This window comes from Helianthus annuus, chromosome 16, assembly GCF_002127325.2.
Source record: "Helianthus annuus cultivar XRQ/B chromosome 16, HanXRQr2.0-SUNRISE, whole genome shotgun sequence".
In the NCBI taxonomy this organism is placed as follows: domain Eukaryota; kingdom Viridiplantae; phylum Streptophyta; class Magnoliopsida; order Asterales; family Asteraceae; genus Helianthus; species Helianthus annuus.
This window is the reverse complement of record NC_035448.2, coordinates 135715940-135736996: the sequence shown is the minus strand read 5'-3', so window position 1 is coordinate 135736996 and position 21057 is coordinate 135715940. Positions and strand designations below refer to the sequence as shown.

The following is a 21057-nucleotide window of genomic DNA, read 5'->3' as shown; positions in this document are numbered from 1 at the left end:
TATTGCAGTTTATTCTAACGATAATAATAGCAATAACAATCACAACATGAATAATAATATAAGATGCCATGTACTTTTTATCGAAAGTTTTCATAACTACCGATCACTATGCCTTACTGGTTTATTAATCGGGTTGGACTCAAGAAACGTCATAGTTAATTTTGTAGAAATATTGCAAAATGATATATACTTTATTGAATTGAAAGTTTAATATAAGTATGTTGTTACATATAGTTATAGGGTTAGGATATAATAGTAAGTTTTTTTGGCTAGGAAGGCCAGAAAGTAATCTTGACCATCAATTGATTTAATCAAGGACTAAGATTAAATGAGTGAAATTGAAGAGAAAAAAAGAGACGCGTGGGTTTGTGTAAGGGTATTCTAGTCAACCCAGGACAATAGTTTCTCTCTCCTCCAAGTCCCCCCCCCCCAATTTTTTAAACGTTAATAACTTTTTTCATACGACATTATTTTTTTTTATAAAAATTGCACCAAAAAAACGAGCGTTTTTTATATTTAAAACGAGTATAGTATTGCTATATTTTCGAAAGTTTTTTTCGAAAACCCAGTTGCGTAAAACGCAATGAAAAAAAAACGTAAAAAATGACCTTTTTTTTAAACGCAATGCATCAAAAACACTGTAACACCCCAAATTTCGTATGTTATAAAATAATATTATATTCGTGATGCTAAATAACAGAAAACGGTAACTATTAAACGACACCGTAAGAAAATGATAGTAAGTTTAAAATATATGTATGTAACTAAGTTAACCAAAGGAAAGGTAACCTAGTTAATAAGAAAAGAAAGAATATGGCATGTTTTAAAAGAAAAGGGGCTGAATGTGAAAATTATGAAATAAACACTTCAAAAAAAAAAAAAAAGGAATCAGGAGGTGGGGGTATGGTGCGATCGAGAGACAGAGGGGAAGAAAAACCCTTTTACCCTAATTCCTGTAATCCATAAAATTGAAGAAGATAATCAAGAATTTACTTGTGCATGAACCTGAATTGAGATCATCTAAGCTTTCCTTTCATGTGGTAAGTCGAAATTTCTGATATGGTGATTTGTAGGAAGTGGGTTTTGACCCAATCATGAGTTCATATGAAGATTGTGGTAATTTTGAGTTAGGACCTTACCATAGAACGTGATTTATGCTTGAAATTTGGATGAATTGATGATTAAAAGTGGAAACCTACTTAAGCTAGAGCCATTGTGTAGTGTAGAGATGAATTATGTGCAAATTGGTGTCATAATCATGTATAAAGTTACTTACTATGAGTATTTGTTGGATGAAATTTGATTATGAATGAATGATTGTATGAAAATTTGATGAATTAGATAATCTTGATATGAACTAGTGAAGATGTGCATATGATACTTGTACATTATGCTTTATTTAATGTTATGCACGCCATGTGTTTGATGAAATGCTTGAGTATTGTCTATTATGTAATTTCATATGCATATGATGAAAAATGAATGGGATTGGTGAAATGATGAGTTAGTAACTCACTAGGTAAATGTAAATATGAAATAAAAAGCGTGAGATTAAAAGAATGTTGAATATGTAACTTGTAGGAGTGAAGGAAGAAGGTACGAGCCAATCCGGATCGCAAGTGTCGCAAAGTAAAGGTAAGTTCATATGAACTTGTTTACTTTACATGTAGATGTATGAATGGTAAATTTTGGTATTTAAATTTTAGGGTAAATTCGCATTATTGATCACGAATGAAATCGACATGTAAAATCGTGAGAAATGTTTAAGTAATGATGTAGTGACGGATGTGAATGCTTCGTTTTAAACGGGTCAGAAATGTTGAATTGTATGATATCAAGTTAGTTAAAGTAAGGACTCGTCGATAACGGGTCAAAATGAGAAATGTAAGTTAGTAATGTATGGTAAGAATCAACCCATTTCGGATGGGTTGAAAGGTCTATGCATTGAATGATTTTGATACGTAACTACTAAGGATGAATGGATGTAAAGAAAATATGCGCTTGCAAGGAAAGGATGATTACAACGTTAATGTTAACAAGTGATGGAATTGATTAACGGGTAAAACCATGATAAGAAAATAAAAGCCTAAATTGTTTTTTTAGCAAATTAAACTAATGAATGTTTGGTGTTATGCATGTTAGGTAAATCCCATATTTGACGACGGCAAGCTCGGATCGAACACACACTAAATCGCCTTTTGCGCTTCCGGTTCAAGTTATCTTTTGTAATAGGTCAAAATAATTTTTGTAATGTAAATGTAAAACTTATGTTTTAGGATGTTCGTAAGTAATTTGTATTTTTTTTTAAAACCTTTTGGGTAGTTCGGACATAACCCTTGTGTTAAGTTTTGTATGATCATAACTTTTATTTCTTTTGAAAAAGTGTCGTAGAAGTTCATTTGATTGATTTTTGTTAAAAGCAGGGAAATTGTTTATAGTACGAACGGGTCATGCCCAATTTTTGTAAAAATTAGCATGTCATTTTTATTATTTTCGAATGTGAAAAAGTGGGCGTTACAAACACAAAGAAATGTATTATTTGTAAAACGCAATGGCTAGAAAACACAAAGAAATGCCTTATTTCTAAAACGCAATAGCCTAAAAACACAAAAGAAAGTGTACTTTCTAAAACGCAATGGACTGAAAATACGTAAAAAAATGTGTTTTACCTAAATCGCAATGCACAAAAAACATAAAGAAATGTCTTATTTCTAAAACGCAATAGCCAGAAAACACTTAAAAATACCTTTCCTCTTTATTTTAAATTTTGTCACATATCATAATCTTATTGTTTTCTATCATTACTAACCAAAATAAACTTTTTATTTCATAGTCACTCATCTCACTAGTGATATTATTTATAAAATATGTGGAGACATAAAGGTGGCACCGCTACACGCCGACACGGGCTTAACGCGACCTCACCGCTGATCGGAGGCTAAACGGAGTGGCTCTCTCCCAATCGCGCGTGATGTTCACCTCCTCATATTTTATTTTTTAATATTTTAGAAAGCATATAATACTGATGAAATTCTGCCACTTGCTATACTCCATGACATAACACATGTGCATATCCGATATGACGTGACATACACGCGATATTTTAGGTGGTGACATTGAGGTTGGTTGACTGTATCGAGTAGCCGTTGAGACACATGGTCGGTCAGTGAGATAAAAACGTTAAAGTATTTATGTTGAATTTGCATTTTGAGGCTTGTAGTTACACTAATTTTCTATATCAACCCTTCTAGTATTTGGTTCATAGGATGTGTGTACTGGGGCGTGGAGAAGTCACGTCGGCCGGTGGGGAGCGGAACATCGCCACACACTGGCCGCTAGGGTGCCGACGAGGGGCTCCTAGCAGGCTTCGGGGTGGTGGTTTTATTTGCTTTCTTAATATTAAATAAAATAAAACCCAATTATACAGAGTTATCTTAATCTAACATCACATTTCATATTTCACCTCTTCATATCACGTGTTTTTTGTGTAACACGTTTGAAGAGTCATGATATAGGTCCGCCCACCCACCCCATAATATAGGTCCGCCCATGGTTTTCATTTGAACATTTTGGGGCTGTTTAAATAACCTTGTGCTGAGTTATTAAGAGTCCTGACCGATTAAGAGGTAGCATCTATTTTTTTTTTCATGTTCTATAAATAACTGTTTCATTCCAATCACCAAGACAAATTACATAAGGATGGCACGTAGACGAGCAACAAACTGCGCCGCCATCCCCTTCTGAATAGAAAACCCTAATCTACTAAAAACAAAGCCTCGCCCCTGAGGGTCGAAAAGTTGCTGTGGACCACACGCTGAACTCTAGCCAAGAACCGAACCGCCTTTAGCGCGAAGGAGTCGAACGTGTCAAATGCCAGGGGGACAAAGGCATGTTCAGTGGCGGAGCTTGACCAAAAGTTCCGAGGGGGCGTAAAATCATGTGACCCGATTTATATATTGTATAAATATTTAGGAAAAATAATTGGGGGGATAATCCTATATAATTTTAAAATATCCGGACGAAAAATAGAAAATTTTAACCGAAGCATTCGGGGGGGGGGGGGGGGGGGCGGGTGCACCCCCCACTTTACACTATCCTCCGCTAGTGGGCATGTTGATTATCTTCACAAGCTTTCTCGTGCTTTTCCAACTTCTTTGACTCTGCTTTCAGTACCGCTTGCCTCGCCACAAACCCATTTTCCCGGAACTCGGCTGGGGATACACCTGTGAGATCGACACAAGCATGTTTCCCGCCCTCCCAACCAAAAACTAGCAGATTAGCCGGGCGTAGGGTGGACCTCCCTTACGCCAGGTCTGTAAGAAAATTAACCGGTGTCTCTTTCTAAATCGATTAGCGTGTTTCTAAAACTTACCCATTAAAAGATTCTTTAAACCATTAAGATGTGTCTTTCAAGTGAACCAAACACACTCGACATCTGACCAATTCAGAGCTAGCGTCTTGATGGAAATGCTTGAGGTACTATCTCTAAAATTGGGAAATGTGAATCTCTACATAAAAAGAGAGATTCACTATAGTAAAATATTTGTGTTTTGGAGATGAAGATGGAGGAGGAAAAAAAGATAACGAAATCTCTAAAAGTTAAATAATCTAAAAAAACATTAGTATGTGTTGATACAAGGTTATAAAGTCCAACAATTTCTTTACATTCACTGACCGAAACGTTTAGTTCATTTAATTGACCTTTATAGATAATCTCAAAAAACACAAATTATTGTAGAATTTATCATTTTACATCAAGGGCCTTTGGTCTATAGTGGTATCAAGGCATGTATAATTGTGTCCCTTCCCATGAGGTTGAAGTTTCGAGTCCTAAATGCAGAGGCGTCTCTAATAATTCACGTACCCTATTCGAGATTGAAAAAATGTGTCCTTCTGTTATGTTTTGTTATTATTTAAAAAAGATCAAATCAGTATTGGGCTTAATAAACATAATTCCAAGTGGGCTAAATTCTAAACCATAAAAAATTATTTGTAAATGGGCCTATATTGAAAGTGTTATGTGTTTACTATTTAAAAAAAAATAACATATACGTATCGGATTTTTTTTTTTAAATCGCATGCTCCTCGAAATCGTGGGCCTTGTGCGGAGGTCCTCCCCATACACCATCAAAGCCTCCCATGCCTACATGAACGAATGGTGTAAAATTAAGGGCATGATTAAATTGTTTAAAAATCATTTTTTGAATGGAATAAATGGATTTCAATCAAAGTAAACTTCTTTGCTTGAAGAGTAATACTAAATAAACTCCCACAATATATTTATCGAGAAGAAATATGGACATCTCATCAAAGTCTTGTGTTTTACATGACAAGTTTCGAGAAGAGTTAGATCATCTTTTTTGATAACTATGAAGTAACTCGTGACATTTGAAGACAAATTGCCTTATGGTGCAAAATCCCACAAAGGGGGGCAACTTTAGTAACGAGGTTATTGGAGAACATAACCACCGTATATTCAAAGAAATCACATAAGTCATAAGGCAATTGTTTTTAGTAACGAGGTTATTGGAGAACATAACCACCGTATATTCAAAGAAATCACATAAGTCATAAAGCAATTGTTTTAACAACTTTGCGGTTTATTTGGAGACCAAGAAATGACAAAGTACTTAATACTATGAAAATATGCTCAAAGATAAATACGGAATTGATCAAAGTCAGATACTCACATCAATCTCCTCGATTAAGCATACGACGAGCCAAAATAGGTTGAAACAACACGTGGGAAAAATTTGATGCAATTTGATAACTATAATATATAACCATGTACAGGGGCGGACCTAGGTAGAGAGGTCTGAGTGGACGGGCGCACCCCTTGAAGAAAATAATTTTAGTGTATTTTATAGGGTAAAATTCCGATCGCGCCATTTAAAAATTTGGTTAAACCCCCGTTCGCACCCCTTGAAAATATTTCCTGGGCCCGCCACTAACCATGTACTTTATATCGCCGTCTAGTTTCTTACTAGTCCATGATTATCAATAACACGACACCTTTCGCCACTCAGAAATACAAAAACAAAAGTAAAAATCATTTTACAAGGATGTTAAATAACACTACACCAAACACCAAGGGTGTATATAACAAAACTCTTCACACCGATAACGTTTTGATTGTCTTTTTTAATACGGATACAATATAATATCAACAAAGAGACAACTCCCATCACCCCTCTGTATTTATTTCTGTAGATAGATGAACAAAACGTAAGCATCATTATTCACACACCTTCATCTACTGTCCATTCCTTATTTCATCTTCCTTTTCGTCTCTTTCAGTTCATCCAAAATATCTCTCACTCATAGCAAACGCACTGTCACAAATAATCAACTTTTTTTTGTTATTTTGTTTACCTATTAAGCATGTGTTTATGCAGATTTTCTGCTCACAAATATCAGGAAGGAATGTTCTTCTTGCCTTTGATTCAAGTTTATTAAACCAATTCTGTTATTTTCAAGAGTATTCTGGGATTTTGCTTAAAAGGGTAAAGTTGTTTCTTGATTTGGTGTTTATATTTTTTTTATTAAAGTAATTTACTTTTTGTTGAAATTTGTTTGAATAAGTCTATTATAGGTAATATTAGGTGACCCCTTTGAATATCTTTGCTTGATTTATTATTATTTCTTAAGAATTTAATCTTTCTTTAAATCTTGAAACAAAAAGGTGGGATTTTTTTTTTTTATTATTTCTCTACTGTACATTGATTTGCAGCAAAGCTTCAAGATTTAGGTTCTTTCTTTATAAATCAACAAACTTTATTGAAAAAAGATCTGTAATTATGAATATATTATCAAGAATTATAAGTTTCTTGATATACCCAGAAGTGATTTGATGATTTTATAGTGTGTTGTTGAACAGGAAGATCTGAAGGGATATGGCTACACTAGGGGATATTGGGCTTGCAGCAGCTATTAATATAATAACTGCTTTTATTTTCTTGATAGCTTTTGCTATTTTGAGGCTGCAACCTTTTAATGATAGAGTTTATTTTCCAAAATGGTATCTTAAGGGGTTAAGAACAAGCCCTACAACATCTGGGGCATTTGCAAGCAAGTTTGTGAATTTGGATTATCGATCGTATTTACGGTTCCTTAATTGGATGCCGGATGCGCTAAAGATGCCGGAACTGGAGCTCATTGATCATGCTGGATTGGATTCTGCAGTCTATTTGAGGATTTACTTGCTAGGGTATGCTACTTTGCTCCTGTTTATTTGTTTAGCTAATTTAGTAATATTATTATTATTTTTGGTATTATGATTGGTTTTGTATATTTTAAGATTAGTGGCTTGATGGAGCCTTATTTTTTTTAGCATCCCACAAGAAGAACACCTATTTTGTTTTATTGTTGATTAATAATTAATAATTTATGTTTTTTTTTTTTTTTTTTTTTTTTTTTTTTTTTTTTTTGTGTGTGTGGTGATATTCTGGAATAAGAATTAGAATGTGTAAAAGGAATTAGAATTTGATGCTATAAGAATATGTCAAAAGGAATTGTAATCATGTTTGGCTTGTTATCCCTTAAATTTCATATCCCAGTTTAAACAAATCCTGTAAAACAAACACCCCCTAAAATTTGGGGTCTTTTAGTTGACTAATTGTTATAAATTGACCACCAAATGGCACTTTGTGTTCATACAATGTGACTGCATTCTGCTTTGATGGCTGATACCATCTTTTGTCAATGTTTATGAATTGTTAGGAATTCACGTATTTATATATTAAAATGGTTTCCACAAACATAGCTTTAAGTGCTATGGTTAACAACCAATTTACATAACAATATTTTAATAAAAAATGGTAAAAAATTGACCTGTTTTTTTTATCTATTTTTTTTTTTTATTTTGACCCTTTTGACCAACTTGAGAAATATATAACACAAATGTATCAAATTAAATAAACGGGACTAATGCTTCATTTTTGCTTTATGAAACCGGAGTCCATTCTTTTTCGGCTATTTGAATGTGATTAAAGGCGATTGTGTGCTAAATGAAAGCTTATCTTGTTATTATATCATATTATTCAATATTCTATTATTTAATGTATGCAGGTTAAAAATATTTATACCCATACTCTTCCTCACGTGGGCCATTTTGGTCCCGGTTAACTGGACGAACAATTGGCTCGAGCTCTCAAAAGCAACTTACAGTGATATCGATAAGCTTTCCATATCAAACATTCCACAAGGCTCTCACAGGCATGTGAATTAATGTGTATATATATCATAGTGAGTTAATAGCCAAAATGGTCCCTGAGGTTTGCTCACTTTTGCCACTTTAGTCCAAAATCCAAAATTTTTAAATCTGGGTCCATGAGGTTTGCATTTTGTTGCCATTTTAGTCCAAATTTCAAAAACCCTCTTTTTTGACTGTTGCAACCAGCCTATTTTGTCCTTTTGCACAGGGGTATTCTGGGTGTGATCTGAGTTTGTTATAATAACTCATAAAAATGACCAAAATACCCCTGCACAAAAGGACAAAATAGGCTGGTTGCAACAGTCAAAAAATGGAGTTTTTGAAATTTGGACTAAAATGGCAACAAAATGCAAACCTCAGGGACCCAGATTTAAAAATTTTGGATTTTGGACTAAAGTGGCAAAAGTGAGCAAACCTCAGGGACCATTTTGGCTATTAACTCTATCATAGTCTTTTATCTTCTATGGTTTCCGAATGCAATTTTGAGTTCCTTATTGTATGATTGCAGGTTTTATGCACATGTAGTAATGGCATATGCTGTTACATTTTGGACATGTTTTGCTTTGAAGAGGGAATATGAGACGGTTGCAAAGATGCGGTTACATTTTCTTCAATCAGAAAAACGTCGCCCTGATCAATTTACAGTAAGTTGAATCATTGCATCAAAGCCACATAGGGATGCAAACGAACTGAACGTTCAGCGAACAGTCCGTGAACCATTCGGCGGGAAGTTCGTTTGTGTTCGTTCGTTTAATAAATGAACATGCACGAAGAAATTTCGTTCGTTTAGTTAAATGAACGAACATGAACAGAGGCCGCGTTCTTTCATTTATGTTCGTGAACGTTCGGTAACGTATTCGCTTATGTTCGTTTGTGTTCGATAGTTCATTAGTGTTTTAACTTTTTTTATTGTTTTTAAATGCTTCAAACTTCCAACAAATAAAATATTTAATAAGTATCAGTGTATTAACTATTATGTTCATGAACGCTTGTTTGTGTTCGTTTGTTTTCATTTGTGTTCATGAAGATTCGTTTGCGTTCGTTGCCTAAGATGAACAAATGAGCATGAACACGAACACGTTCATTTCCTTAACAAATGAACACGAACAAAAAATGTCATTCGGTAAGTGTTCATGAACAATTCGTGAACACATAGATTTCCTTAACAAACGAACACGAACATGGTCTTGTTCGTGTTCGTATGGTTTGTTTGCAGCTTAGCCACATACACACAAGCAACAACATTCTTATTTCTGTTTTTGTTATTATTTTTATTGTTTATTATTATTATTAATATTATCATCTTTCATTGTTTTATTTTAAATCTTTATATAAGTTGAATCATCTCATCAAAGCCACATACACACAAGCAACAACATTCTTATTTTGCATTCTTATTTTTGTTATTATTATTACTATTAATTTTATATCGTTTTATTTTAAATCTTTGTATACTAGTTTTTCAAAACTAAAACCATTATATTTAAAATTGTTTTGTTCACAGGTTCTTGTGAAGAATGTGCCACCAGATGCCGATGAATCCGTTAGTGAGGCCGTTGAGCATTTCTTTCTAGTTAACCATCCCGATCACTATCTAACTCATCAGGTAAAAATAATATAAATTATAAATAAATATAATGTTTGTGACTTTTAGCCAACTATCTAAATCTCTTCTAAATAATGATAATCATATTAATGTGGTTTTTTATAATCATATTATTTATTTGCAGGTTGTACTAAATGCAAACAAGCTTGCAAAATTGGTTGAAGAGAAGAAAAGTAAGCAAAACTGGCTAGTTTATTACCAGAATAAATATGAAAGAAATCAATCAAAACGACCCATGATGAAGGTACACTTGTTTAGTTGTTTAGACGATATATTATATTTATATATTTGTTTATTTGTTATATATATTTTCTTTTTCCGGCTTCTACAGACTGGTTTTCTTGGACTTTGGGGAGAGAAAGTGGATGCTATCGAACATCACATAGCGGAAATCGAGAAACTCTCAAATGAAGTAATTAACGATCTCATCTTTGCAAACTTCGATTAATTAAAGTTGATTATTTCACTACATGTTAAGACATTTTTTGGTTAATTTGTAATACAGATAGCTGAAGAAAAGGATAACGTTAGAAACAACCCGAAAGCTATAATGCCTGCAGCATTTGTATCGTTTAAGACACGTTGGGGAGCTGCGGTTTGCGCACAAACACAACAGGCGAGAAACCCGACCCTCTGGTTGACCGAGTGGGCCCCAGAACCACGAGACGTTTACTGGCCAAATTTAGCGATTCCTTATGTTTCATTGACTGTTAGAAGGCTTTTAATGTCGGTTGCGTTTTTCTTTCTCACTTTTTTCTTCATCATTCCCGTCGCGTTTGTGCAATCGCTTGCGAACATCGAAGGTTTGGAGAAGACTGCATCTTTTCTTAAGCCTATAATTGAAATGTAAGTTTTTCTTATTATCTTTTTTTTTTTTTTTTTTTTTTTTTTTTTTTTTTGTTCTATACCAAAGATCTAATGTATAATAAAAATGCTATGCAGAAAACCTATCAAAGCATTTATACAAGGTTTTCTACCCGGGATTGCGTTAAAGATCTTTCTAATCCTTCTACCGACAATCTTAATGATCATGTCGAAATTTGAGGGTTTTTTGAGTATTTCGAGGCTTGAACGAAGATCTGCATCAAGATATTATCTTTTCAACTTCTTCAACGTGTTTTTAGCGAGTGTGATTACCGGAACCGTGTTAGAACAGCTACAAACATTCCTAAAGAAATCCGTAAACGAGTATGTTTCTAATTTTTCATTAACAAAACTAGGGGTGTGCGCAGTTCGGTTTTCGGTTATTGAAAATCGTTCAGTTTCGGGTGTTTTCGGTTTTAGCAATGTTTCGGTTCGGTTTTTGAAACAAAATTACATAAGATTCAAAAATAAAAAGTATAATCCCAGATTTAATAATCTTTCTTAGATGTTTACATTTAAGTTATTATGTTTAACATTTTAAATTAATCTTTTTAATTAATATTGTTCAAATAAACCAACGTGACCTCTAATCTATTTTTATGTTTCTCCAAAGTTTTTATTAAGACATTTTTATCATAATACTATGAAAATCATTTAATTTTTATGTTAAATTTTGTTATTTCTTGTAGGCAAAGGATAAATCATTTCAAAGATAAATAAACATTTTTATGTTTTTATTATAAATACTTAAACATTCAAGAATAAAACTAATAATTTCTAAATCAATATATATAACAAACATTAAAAATGTGATCTTTTAGGTTATTCGGTTTTCATAAAATGCAATATCATAACCGAACCGTAAATTTTGGTTTTTTTTTTGGTTTTTTGTGCAGTTCGGTTTTTTTTCGGTTTCGTAATATGCAAAATCATAACCGAACCATAAATTTCGGTTCAGTTTTTTTGGTTCGGTTTTTTGTGCCGATTCGGTTAAATTGGTTTTTTTGGTTTCGGTTCGGTTTTCTCCTCCCCCCCCCTGATTAACATCAGATTCTTAATATTTTTTTTGTTTTTATCTTAGTCTCCCCGCGACAATTGGAGTGGCTATCCCAATGAAAGCAACATTTTTTATAACGTATATTATGGTTGATGGTTGGAGTGGTACGGCTGGAGAGATTTTGAGATTAAAACCTTTGATAATCTATCATTTGAAGAACTTTTTCTTGGTTAAAACTGAAAAAGATAGAGAAGAAGCCATGGATCCTGGAAGCATTGGTTTTGATACAGGCGAACCGCAAATACAATTGTATTTTTTAATCGGGCTTATATATGCTGTGGTCACCCCACTTTTAACCCCCTTTATTCTGGTCTTCTTCGCCCTTGCATATGTTGTTTATCGTCATCAGGTAAAACTCAAACCTCTTTCAAATTCAAATTCGACTTTTAAGCAATTAAATTTAGAAATGGTTTCTCTTGTTAGTCAAATGAAACGGTCGTTGTTAATCTTGAAGTTGGAAGATTAACCTTTTTGACTTTTTTAAAATAAAAATGTTTGACTTTGCGTTGAATGCGGGTTATTGTGTTACAGTACCTCACACATAACAAAACCAGAAATGGTTTCTTTGTGTTGAATGCAAGTTATAAATTTTCGAGTAAAATGCCATTTTCGGCCCAAAGGTTTGTTTTTCCACATCTGGATCCAAAAGGTTTGAATCTTGCCATTTTCATCCGCGGCTCGTTAACTCCATCTATTTTTCTCCGTTAAGTCAGGTGTATTTCCGTCTTTTTTGCTAACTTGAAAGGCAATTCGGTCTTTTTCACTTTTTATGTAGAAAGACCGAATACCCCTGAAAAGGACTGAATTGTCCTTTAAGTTAACAAAAAGACAGAAATACCCCTGACTTAACGGCGAAAAACGGATGGAGTTAACGAGCCGGATGAAAATACCTTTTGGATCCAGAAGCGGAAAAACAAACCTGCGGACGAATGTCGTAAAACTGGCCAAACCTCAGGGATGAAAATGGCATTTTACTAAATTTTCTTTCGTGTACTTCTCAAGTAACTAAATGTAGAAATGCTCTTTTTCCTCTACAAATGAAATGATTCTTGTCGGTATGAAGCTTTAATATGAACTTGTTTGACTTTTGAAATACAAAATGTTGACTTTTTATTTAAATGCATATTAGAATGTACCTGTTAATCGTCTCAATATTTTAAAGCAATTAGCTGTAAAACGTCCTTTCTTGCTCAAACGGAACAATCTTGAATTTGAAAAAATAATCTGTTTTTCGACTTTTGAAACGCGATGTTGACTTATTGTTGAATGCAGATTATAAACGTTTATAATCAAGAATACGAAAGCAGCGCAGCATTTTGGCCAGATGTTCATGGACGTATAATCGGGGCACTTGTAATATCACAGTTACTTTTAATGGGATTGTTAGGCACAAAAGAAGCCGCATCTTCAACTCCATTTCTTCTCGCACTTCCAGTTATGACCATCGGTTTCCACAAGTACTGTAAAGGTCGGTTCGAGCCTGCATTTATCCGAAACCCGTTACAGGTACCTGTTTTTTCTTTACCTATAAAATGACTCTTACCTTTCATAACCATCATTCTATTCTATATATACTTTTGTCAACATCAACCAACTTTGACCCCTCAACTTTGGTAATTACATACTTAGCCCCTCAACTTTGGTAATTACATATTTAACCCCTCAACTTTAATAATAATATGTTTAGCCTCTTAACTTTTGTCAATGTCAACCAACTTGGTCCCTCAACTAGGGCCGTAAACGAACCGAACGTTCAGCGAACAGTTTGTGAACCGTTCGGCGGGAAGTTCGTTTATGTCCGTTCGTTTAATAAACGAACGAACATGAACAAGAAATTTCGTTCGATTAGTTAAATGAACGAACATGAACAGAGGTCTCGTTCGTTCGATTGTGTTCGTGAACGTTCGGTAAGGTGTTCGTGAACGTGTTCATGAACGTTCGGTAAGGTGTTCGTTCATTTGCGTTTGTTTATGTTCATATGTTTGTGTTTTAATTGAATATTTTTGTACTTTCATATTTCATCTATAATTTTTATATTATTAAACTTTTATTTAATTTATTACCCTAACAATTAAAATAGTAAACCCTCTGTTCATGTTCGGTTCGTTTACAGCCCTACCCTCAACTTTCGTAATGATGTGTTTGGCCCCTCAACTTTGGTAATGATACACTTTGCCCCTAAACTTTAATAATGACATGTTTAGCATCACAATTTTTGTTAACATCAACCAACTTTATCCCTGCAACTTTGGTAATGACACACTTAGCCCCTCAACTTTCATAAGGTTTCCTTTTTTTTTAATTTTCATTATTTACCTCTACACTTTATTATAGTTACAATTTAGACCTTTGATATTTTTATCTACGTTTCAAACCCGCTGCGGAGCGCAGGTGGTAACCCACTAGTTAATATTAATAGTCGTCGTATGATCTGAAAATTTACAGGAGGCCATGATGAAAGACACGCTTGAAAGAGCACGAGAGCCTAATCTAAACCTAAAAGGGTACCTTGACAAAGCATACCTTCCTCCGATTTTCAAGGAAGCCGAATCCGACTCGGAAGACGACGATGATGATGATGACGGTGATAAAAAGTGGGCGAAGGATAACGTGTTGGTCCCGACCAAGAGACAGTCGCGTAGGAACACGCCTGTCCCTAGCAAAATGAGCAACGGTTCATCACCGAACCTACTGGAGATCCAAGAGAAGGATAGACCATAAGTGAACAGAGTTTGGATGTGGAGGGTAATTCTGTAAATTTAAGCAGATATTATATAAGCTCTTGGTTTTTAGGTGTCAAAAGCATGGATTTGTAGATGTTTTTGAGTTGCATGTAATTATATAAAGAGTTTTATTTTGAAATGCTTGTAAATCGACTGAAATAACCTTACGTTGTGTCTTGCATGCATGCAAGCTTCAAAAAGTTTTATTTTGATTGTCCCACCTTTTTTATTTCTCGTTAAATTTGTTGTTTCTGTTTTAACTGAAAGTAGACATTTTTTCATGCTGGGTTTAGACGTTTAGTATTTGTTACCTATTTGTTGCTTCAAATAGAGGATTTTTTTTTTTTACGGTTTTTGACTTTTAGTTATTTTTCTTTAATTCAAACTTGTAGGGAAAACCTATTATTTTTTATTTTCTTTTCACCCCTAATAATTTCGATGCACCCTTTAAAATTCTAACTTTTTACTAATTCGGTTTATCTATGATAATTTTCGTTCCTTAGTTTTTTTTTTATAATACTTGATTATTTGGTTTAACTCGATCATCCGGCATAATTTTTCTTGAAAATGGAGATATTTATCAGAGATTATTTCATTGGTATTAGGCTGCACGGTATGGACTAAAAGGACGGGCCGTCCTCCACCGGCGCCGGCGTCCACCCCATCCCGCCCCCCTCGTCCTCCAACCCGTCCCGTCTTCAACGTCGAAGTTCCGACAGTGGCGATGTCTCCAATGGTGGGCCCCTTTGTTGTTTGTTTGTTTGTTTGTGTTAGGGACTTGTACATTAGGCTTTAATACTTGTACATAGGGCATAGAAATTAAAAAAAAATAAAAAAAATGGTAGGGTAGGATCATCCTCCCATACCCTCTAGTGACCATCCTTGTGAGGACTTTGACGTGGCGCCTACGTGGCGGATGGTCCTCCAAGGATGGGATGTCACCGTACCCTCTAGCCTTATAGCACTACACTAAAGAATCGAAACAATTTTAAATGAACTTCGGTATGGGATCGAAGCTGGAACCAACATTTGTTATATACGCTTTTGGCCTATTTAATTTGATTTTTTTTTTCTAATAACTTATGTTTGTTAACTTTTAAGAAATAAATATGCAATTGTGTTTACCCTTTTTCCCCTAGCATTTTGGTATAAATTTATATTAGAAATATACTTTTTTCTTTGTATCGTAAGCTGTACAAGTCTTAGTACCATGACGAACTGAACCAATTTGGAAAAAACATCAATATCGATATCGGTATTATCAGAACCGGTACCGGTATTCAACTTATGTTTGGCTTCATAACCCCATGGTTACGCACACGCCTTCGCAAACGGGCACAAAGGAAGGACGGATGGAAAGAGGTCAAATTAGGTGAATTCTACTGCAACGGTGAAAATGAAGGTGAAGTCGAGATGGCATTTGAGGAGCACGAAGCTTTATAAGTGGAATATTTGATAGCAATAATCCCAAAGATATAATACATTTCGTACCATATGATCATCTACATTTGAAGTTTTACGATAAATGTTTTATCGTAAAACATTTTGTAAGGATCGAAGCCCCCTAACGCTCATGTTGTATTCTGTAAGGATCTAAGCCAACCAGTTCAAGAGGGTTCTAGTGAATCACTACAGTTCTAGCCAAGTAGAGTTATTGAAACATTAGGTCATATCAAAGACTGCATACATGAAACCATCAGGGACAACACCGTGAACACAATCCCCCACTGCACAAATTATGTAGGCTCGATCATGGGCATTTTTATCGCACAAAATGCTCATTTCTCTACACAAACAATATTTGATATTTGACAGAGATATTTACGACGTTACAACCAACAAGTCTTTTACACATAACAAAATTTGATTATAATAAAAATAATCCCTAGTTGTTGAGAGAATACGCCCATACAAGCCGCAACATGTAAAAGAGAATTTATGTTGAATTCTCAAATGTCCTGCACTAACATAATAACCAATATCAACAGGTCAAGATAATCTCATCAATATACGAAACTTTAGCCGCTGGTCCATTAACCCAGTCAAAGAAAGGTTTGACCATCAATATGTTCATCTTGCTTCCCCAATCCTTAGTAATGAGGTCAACTGATTAAAGATCCTTGAACTTGAGCCTGGAGAAAGAAAAGAAAGACGTTGGTTCTGACCCGTTAAGGCTGCAAGTTCCAGCCACGTTCGGCTAGTGCTCGAATCACATGCTCCGCTGCTTCCCTCGTGTCTTGTAAGGGAGGATAGGTCCATGTTTTGGCTATCTGTATGTAATAAATCCTTAGATATGGTTATTTGCTACCACTTAATAGTGTTCATAAACAGTTGAGACCGATCAAACATCCCGGTTCGGTAGGCTTGAGACTTATACGGCTCGGTTTCGGTGGTTTGGAACTTGGACCCCTCGTTTAATTTTAACAGAAATCTTAAATTTTAACAATGAAGGGATTTGATTGTGCGTTTCGTATGAAATCCATATTTTTAAGATAAGCACAGGGACTAAAAGTGTAATTTATTCTTTTTCAAGGGTTAACGTATTTTGCTTTGCTAGTAAAGTGCTATTAAATTCTGTTTCATTGTATGCAAATAGAAAAAAAACTTACATTCTCTTCGCCAGTGAAAGGTCGCACCATCCCTCTTTCTTGTAGACATTTATGAAAGTACGCAAACTTCCATGTGCACCTCTCAGCTCCAATTACATAAACAGGCTTTCTGGAATGTTAAAAAGTATATGATAATTATAATTGATTATATTCCAAGATTTTGAACGAACGGAAGATGCATACCCGGTACTGCAAGCCTCACTTAACATGCTCACTGAATCAGCAGTAATCACAAAAGCATCGGCCCATGCTAGATGCCCCATGTGTGGATTCGGATCTACACAGTATCATGTATTCACCATGTCAGTATCTTCTATTCCTGTTTGGTAGAGCTGACAAAATGGGTGGGTTGGTCAACGGGTCAATACGAGTAATTATGGTGTAGGTCGGGTCGTTGTGACGCCAAATAATTTTTGTCCAAAACTTTTTTTTGTTTTAAAAACTAGTATCTAGCACTTGTGCTTTGCGGTAGGACCGTTAAGCCGAACAAAAAGTAAACGTAAAAATGATGAATCACGCACGCACGTTACGGCGTGTAACGTGTTAACTATTAACTTGCAAAAATTAGATCGAATAAGTAAAACATAGAAAAGAATACCCAAGTCGGCTTAGGGCCCTCAAGTTTTAACAGAGGCGGCTAAACCGTAAAAAATAGACGAAAAAACGTTGAACCACATGCGCGCGTTGCAACGTGTTAACTTGCAAAATTTAGAATAAATCATAAGTCGACCAATTTGTAAAAGATGTAATACAGGGGACCAAAGTTGAAAGTGGAAAAGGGTTGGGTTTAAAATAGAAAATGTTTATGACAAGTATGTAAAAGATGAAAACTATGGGGTTAAAAGTGTAGAAGATGAAATTATGAAAAGTATGGGGGTTATGTAAAAGATGAAAACTATGGGGTTAAAAATGTAGAAGATGAAAAGTATGGGGGTTATGTAAAAGATGAAAACTATTAGGGTTAAAAGTGTAAAAGATAAAAAGTAAAAGAAAATTGAAGAGTAAAAAAAAGTCATAAAGTCAAAGAAAAATGAATAGTGAATATATGAGGAGGAAAATATTTGGTAATTAATATATAGGTAACTAGTGCTTTGAGAGCGGTCACAAAATAAATGATTTCGCAAATTTTAGGCCTTAAAAATCCAGGTAAGACGACTTTGATTATTTGAATCGTATCCTTTATCGCTATTTTTTATATTACGACCTGATAAAAATAAACACACGACCCTTCCCTTGTAAATGGTTCAAAATCACAACGTCTATATAGTTAGGGAACTAACCTTGGCCATCCCAAATATAAACCTTAGGATGGTTATGAAATTCCCCTACCAAGATCTCAGATACCTGTTGGTTTAAACATCAGAATAATATTTTTGGTTTTATATTTGATCGTGATTTAATTAATTAATAGTGGAAACAATCCATACCTGCTTGGGGGTTCGTCTGGAAAACGAAATCCTAACACTCCCACATGTTGATATAACATTCATCAATGACGCTGTTAATTGCTTGGCCAGGTCAGCACCATATCTGCAGTGACCTATTATACAAATTATTTAGGTAACTAAAGGGAATTTGTGATTCTATATTAGTAATTTGTAACTTTAAAATGACACTTATTTTCTATCAATTATGGTCAAATTATTATATAAATCAGTTTCATATCACACATCGGAACAACTTTATAAATCTGGAAATAAACTCACGAATAGGTCCTCCTATGTTGACCACAAGCAAGGGTTTACACAGTGATGCCAGCTCATCATGCCAGGCTGAGGCTGCACATCGTAATGCATCTGAATCAACTTGATGAAGGGCTCCGAGTGTTAAGACCTAGGATTGTATATATAAGTACATTAGAAGTGCACAAATGGGCTTAAGCCTTGGGCCTGGCCCGAAAATAATCATCCCAGAAAAACCAACAAAGGATGTTACCCACCACATTTTTTCGAGGAGGTTGACGAGGAGTAATCCAGCCACGAAGAAACCAAGGAATTTGTTTCTTTCCTTCGGGAGTCAGCGGATAATAATCATGATGAGGACTAATCACCAAATCAAACCTACTCAAATGTGACCGCGGATGTTGTATCTACAACCATCATAGAACAATAAAAGTTATTTGTGATTATATTGTGTTGAATGTTCAAACTATAGCATGATAAGCAAATGAACTTAACTGCATAATAGGAAAAAGAAGATCGATAACATAATACTTGAGCAGTTACAATTACATGTCTCCAGTAATCATTAGAAGATATCAGTGACATTGATTTTGGTCCACAATTAATTAAATCTCATTATACTGCGGGTCAGGTCAAACCTTGTACAAAATAAATATTACGAAGAATCAAAGTAACATAATAACCAACAATTCCCTCTCAAACCTGAATAGTAAAAACATGGTCCGGAGCTAACCGTTTAACTGAACTTGCAACAGATATAGTATCCCGGCCAGATGCAACCACCAATAACGGACCATCTCTAGGATTAAAAAAAAACAAATATTAACAACTTGGATCCATATGTAATTTTAATGATAAATTTTAGTAGGACTTTAAAGAGAGATAAAAACAAAGCATACTTCCCAAAAGTCTCACTAGCTTTGGATGCAATTAGCTCAGGATCAGCTTCTAAGATATCAGATTGATCTGTGCCACCATAAACAGAAGAGATCAGTTTGGTTCCCCTGCAATTAGAGGTGTACCGAGCCTAGTCAAGCCCGAGCTCGGCACGTTTAAGTTACAAGAGGTTGAGCTCCAGTTCGGCTCATTTATTATTTTATGAACTGATTTCAAGGTTTAAAAGAACGGAAACGAGCTTCGAGACTTTTTCCCTTTGCCTCACGAGGCGTAAGGCCGAGGCGATATTAATAAATATAAAAATTAGATATATTATAAAATAATAATACTAACTAATTTCATCATTGGATTCATCAAAAACACACATAAAAAAGACATGAAATGCATGAAATTGACTCAAAAAGTCAAAAATATCAAAAACAACTATCAAAATCCCCTGAGGCGCAGCCTTTCTTGGCGCCTCAGCCCCTCTGAGGCGCACATACAATAAAAACCCCATGAGTCGCGCCTCAGACTCGTTTTTTGGCCGTTCGCCTCGAGGCGCGCCTTGAGCGTTTTTTAAAACCATGACTAATTTATAATTACTTTTTGTATGTATTTATATAATTCAAATATCTAATATAACTCACATTATTTAGTTATTTTTATTGTAATTTTATATATAATAATAACAATTATTAAACAAACAATTAATATATAAAAATAAAAATTATATAAATAACAAACTCATTTAGGCTCAAGCTCAGTATTATATGAAACTAATATAAATAAATAATTTATGAAATTAAAATTATACAAAGAACAGACTAGTTTAGGCTCGCAAGCCAACTCAAGGTCGATAAGTGAGGCTTGAGGTAGGACGCTTTTATTAAACAGACTTATTTCTAGGCCGGATGTAATTTACCAGAAACTATGGAGTGTGGATCAAACAGTTGGCTTTTTATTCGATGTAATCTTGTGTGTGTGGAAAGAGGGACCCAATTAAGCCACTTATTGATCCCCTCTTTGGGTCTACGAACACGCTGTTCAAACAATAACAACACACACCATATAATTATAGCAACAATAATGTAGATGCTCGTAAGCAGGCAGAAGAGATGATGATAAACACTTACATACAAAGAATGACGATGAGATAGGCCTAAAGCTCGGATTAATCCATAACATTGATTCTCGGCTCCGGCGAACCCATTTCCGATTATTATAGCTCGTCTTACAGTTCTGTGCATTTCAGTGTGTATGTGTGTGTGTGTGTGAGATCGGGCGGAGGTTTTACTAGGGTTTAAGTTGCAGTATGTTCGTTTGACTGGGTGGAGTTCGGAACCGGGTCGCCCGCCCGTATATGCGTTTCAACATTAAAGTATAGGACTTTCCAAACCGCTCGCTGCTCGCTCGAATATTACTCGT

The 21057-nt window shown here is 34.8% G+C and overlaps 2 protein-coding genes and 1 long non-coding RNA gene across 9 annotated transcripts; 2 read left to right on the top strand and 1 right to left on the bottom strand.

The window, feature by feature from the left end:
• Positions 1–911: 911 nt before the first annotated feature.
• Positions 912–2323, top strand: LOC110918202. Its single transcript, XR_002581139.2, has 3 exons — positions 912–1040; positions 1582–1635; positions 2143–2323. It is a non-coding gene; the product is annotated as an uncharacterized LOC110918202 (long non-coding RNA).
• A 3737-nt stretch (positions 2324–6060) lies between these two features.
• Positions 6061–14684, top strand: LOC110914978 (calcium permeable stress-gated cation channel 1). 4 transcript variants are annotated; one of them, XM_022159594.2, is made up of 13 exons: positions 6061–6225; positions 6396–6503; positions 6878–7207; positions 8068–8214; positions 8721–8856; positions 9717–9818; positions 9943–10062; positions 10150–10230; positions 10324–10664; positions 10761–11006; positions 11764–12088; positions 13012–13245; positions 14185–14684. In XM_022159594.2, the coding sequence occupies exons 3-13, from the start codon at positions 6894–6896 to the stop codon at positions 14458–14460; spliced, it is 2322 nt and encodes a 773-aa protein (XP_022015286.1). In that variant the 5' UTR covers positions 6061–6225; positions 6396–6503; positions 6878–6893; the 3' UTR covers positions 14461–14684. The 4 variants fall into 4 exon arrangements, with proteins under 4 accessions (XP_022015286.1, XP_035841076.1, XP_022015285.1 ...); XM_035985183.1 differs by having other exon boundaries at positions 6114–6225; positions 6863–7207; XM_022159593.2 differs by having other exon boundaries at positions 6207–6503.
• Positions 14685–16307: 1623 nt separating this feature from the next.
• Positions 16308–20972, bottom strand: LOC110917106 (mitochondrial fission protein ELM1). Of its 4 annotated transcripts, none has more exons than XR_004883611.1 (11): positions 20766–20905; positions 20555–20672; positions 19653–19719; positions 19487–19552; positions 19011–19160; positions 18778–18904; positions 18499–18611; positions 18352–18415; positions 17255–17348; positions 17072–17180; positions 16308–16732 (listed from the first exon to the last, which is right to left on the bottom strand). XR_004883611.1 is itself a non-coding variant. In XM_022161725.2 (11 exons), exons 1-11 carry the CDS (start codon positions 20877–20879, stop codon positions 16631–16633), a joined length of 1155 nt encoding a protein of 384 aa, XP_022017417.1. In that variant the 5' UTR covers positions 20880–20972; the 3' UTR covers positions 16308–16630. The 4 variants fall into 4 exon arrangements, 3 of the variants coding, with proteins under 3 accessions (XP_022017417.1, XP_022017418.1, XP_022017419.1); XM_022161725.2 differs by having other exon boundaries at positions 19456–19552; positions 20766–20972; XM_022161726.2 differs by having other exon boundaries at positions 19456–19552; positions 20770–20958.
• Positions 20973–21057: the final 85 nt, after the last annotated feature.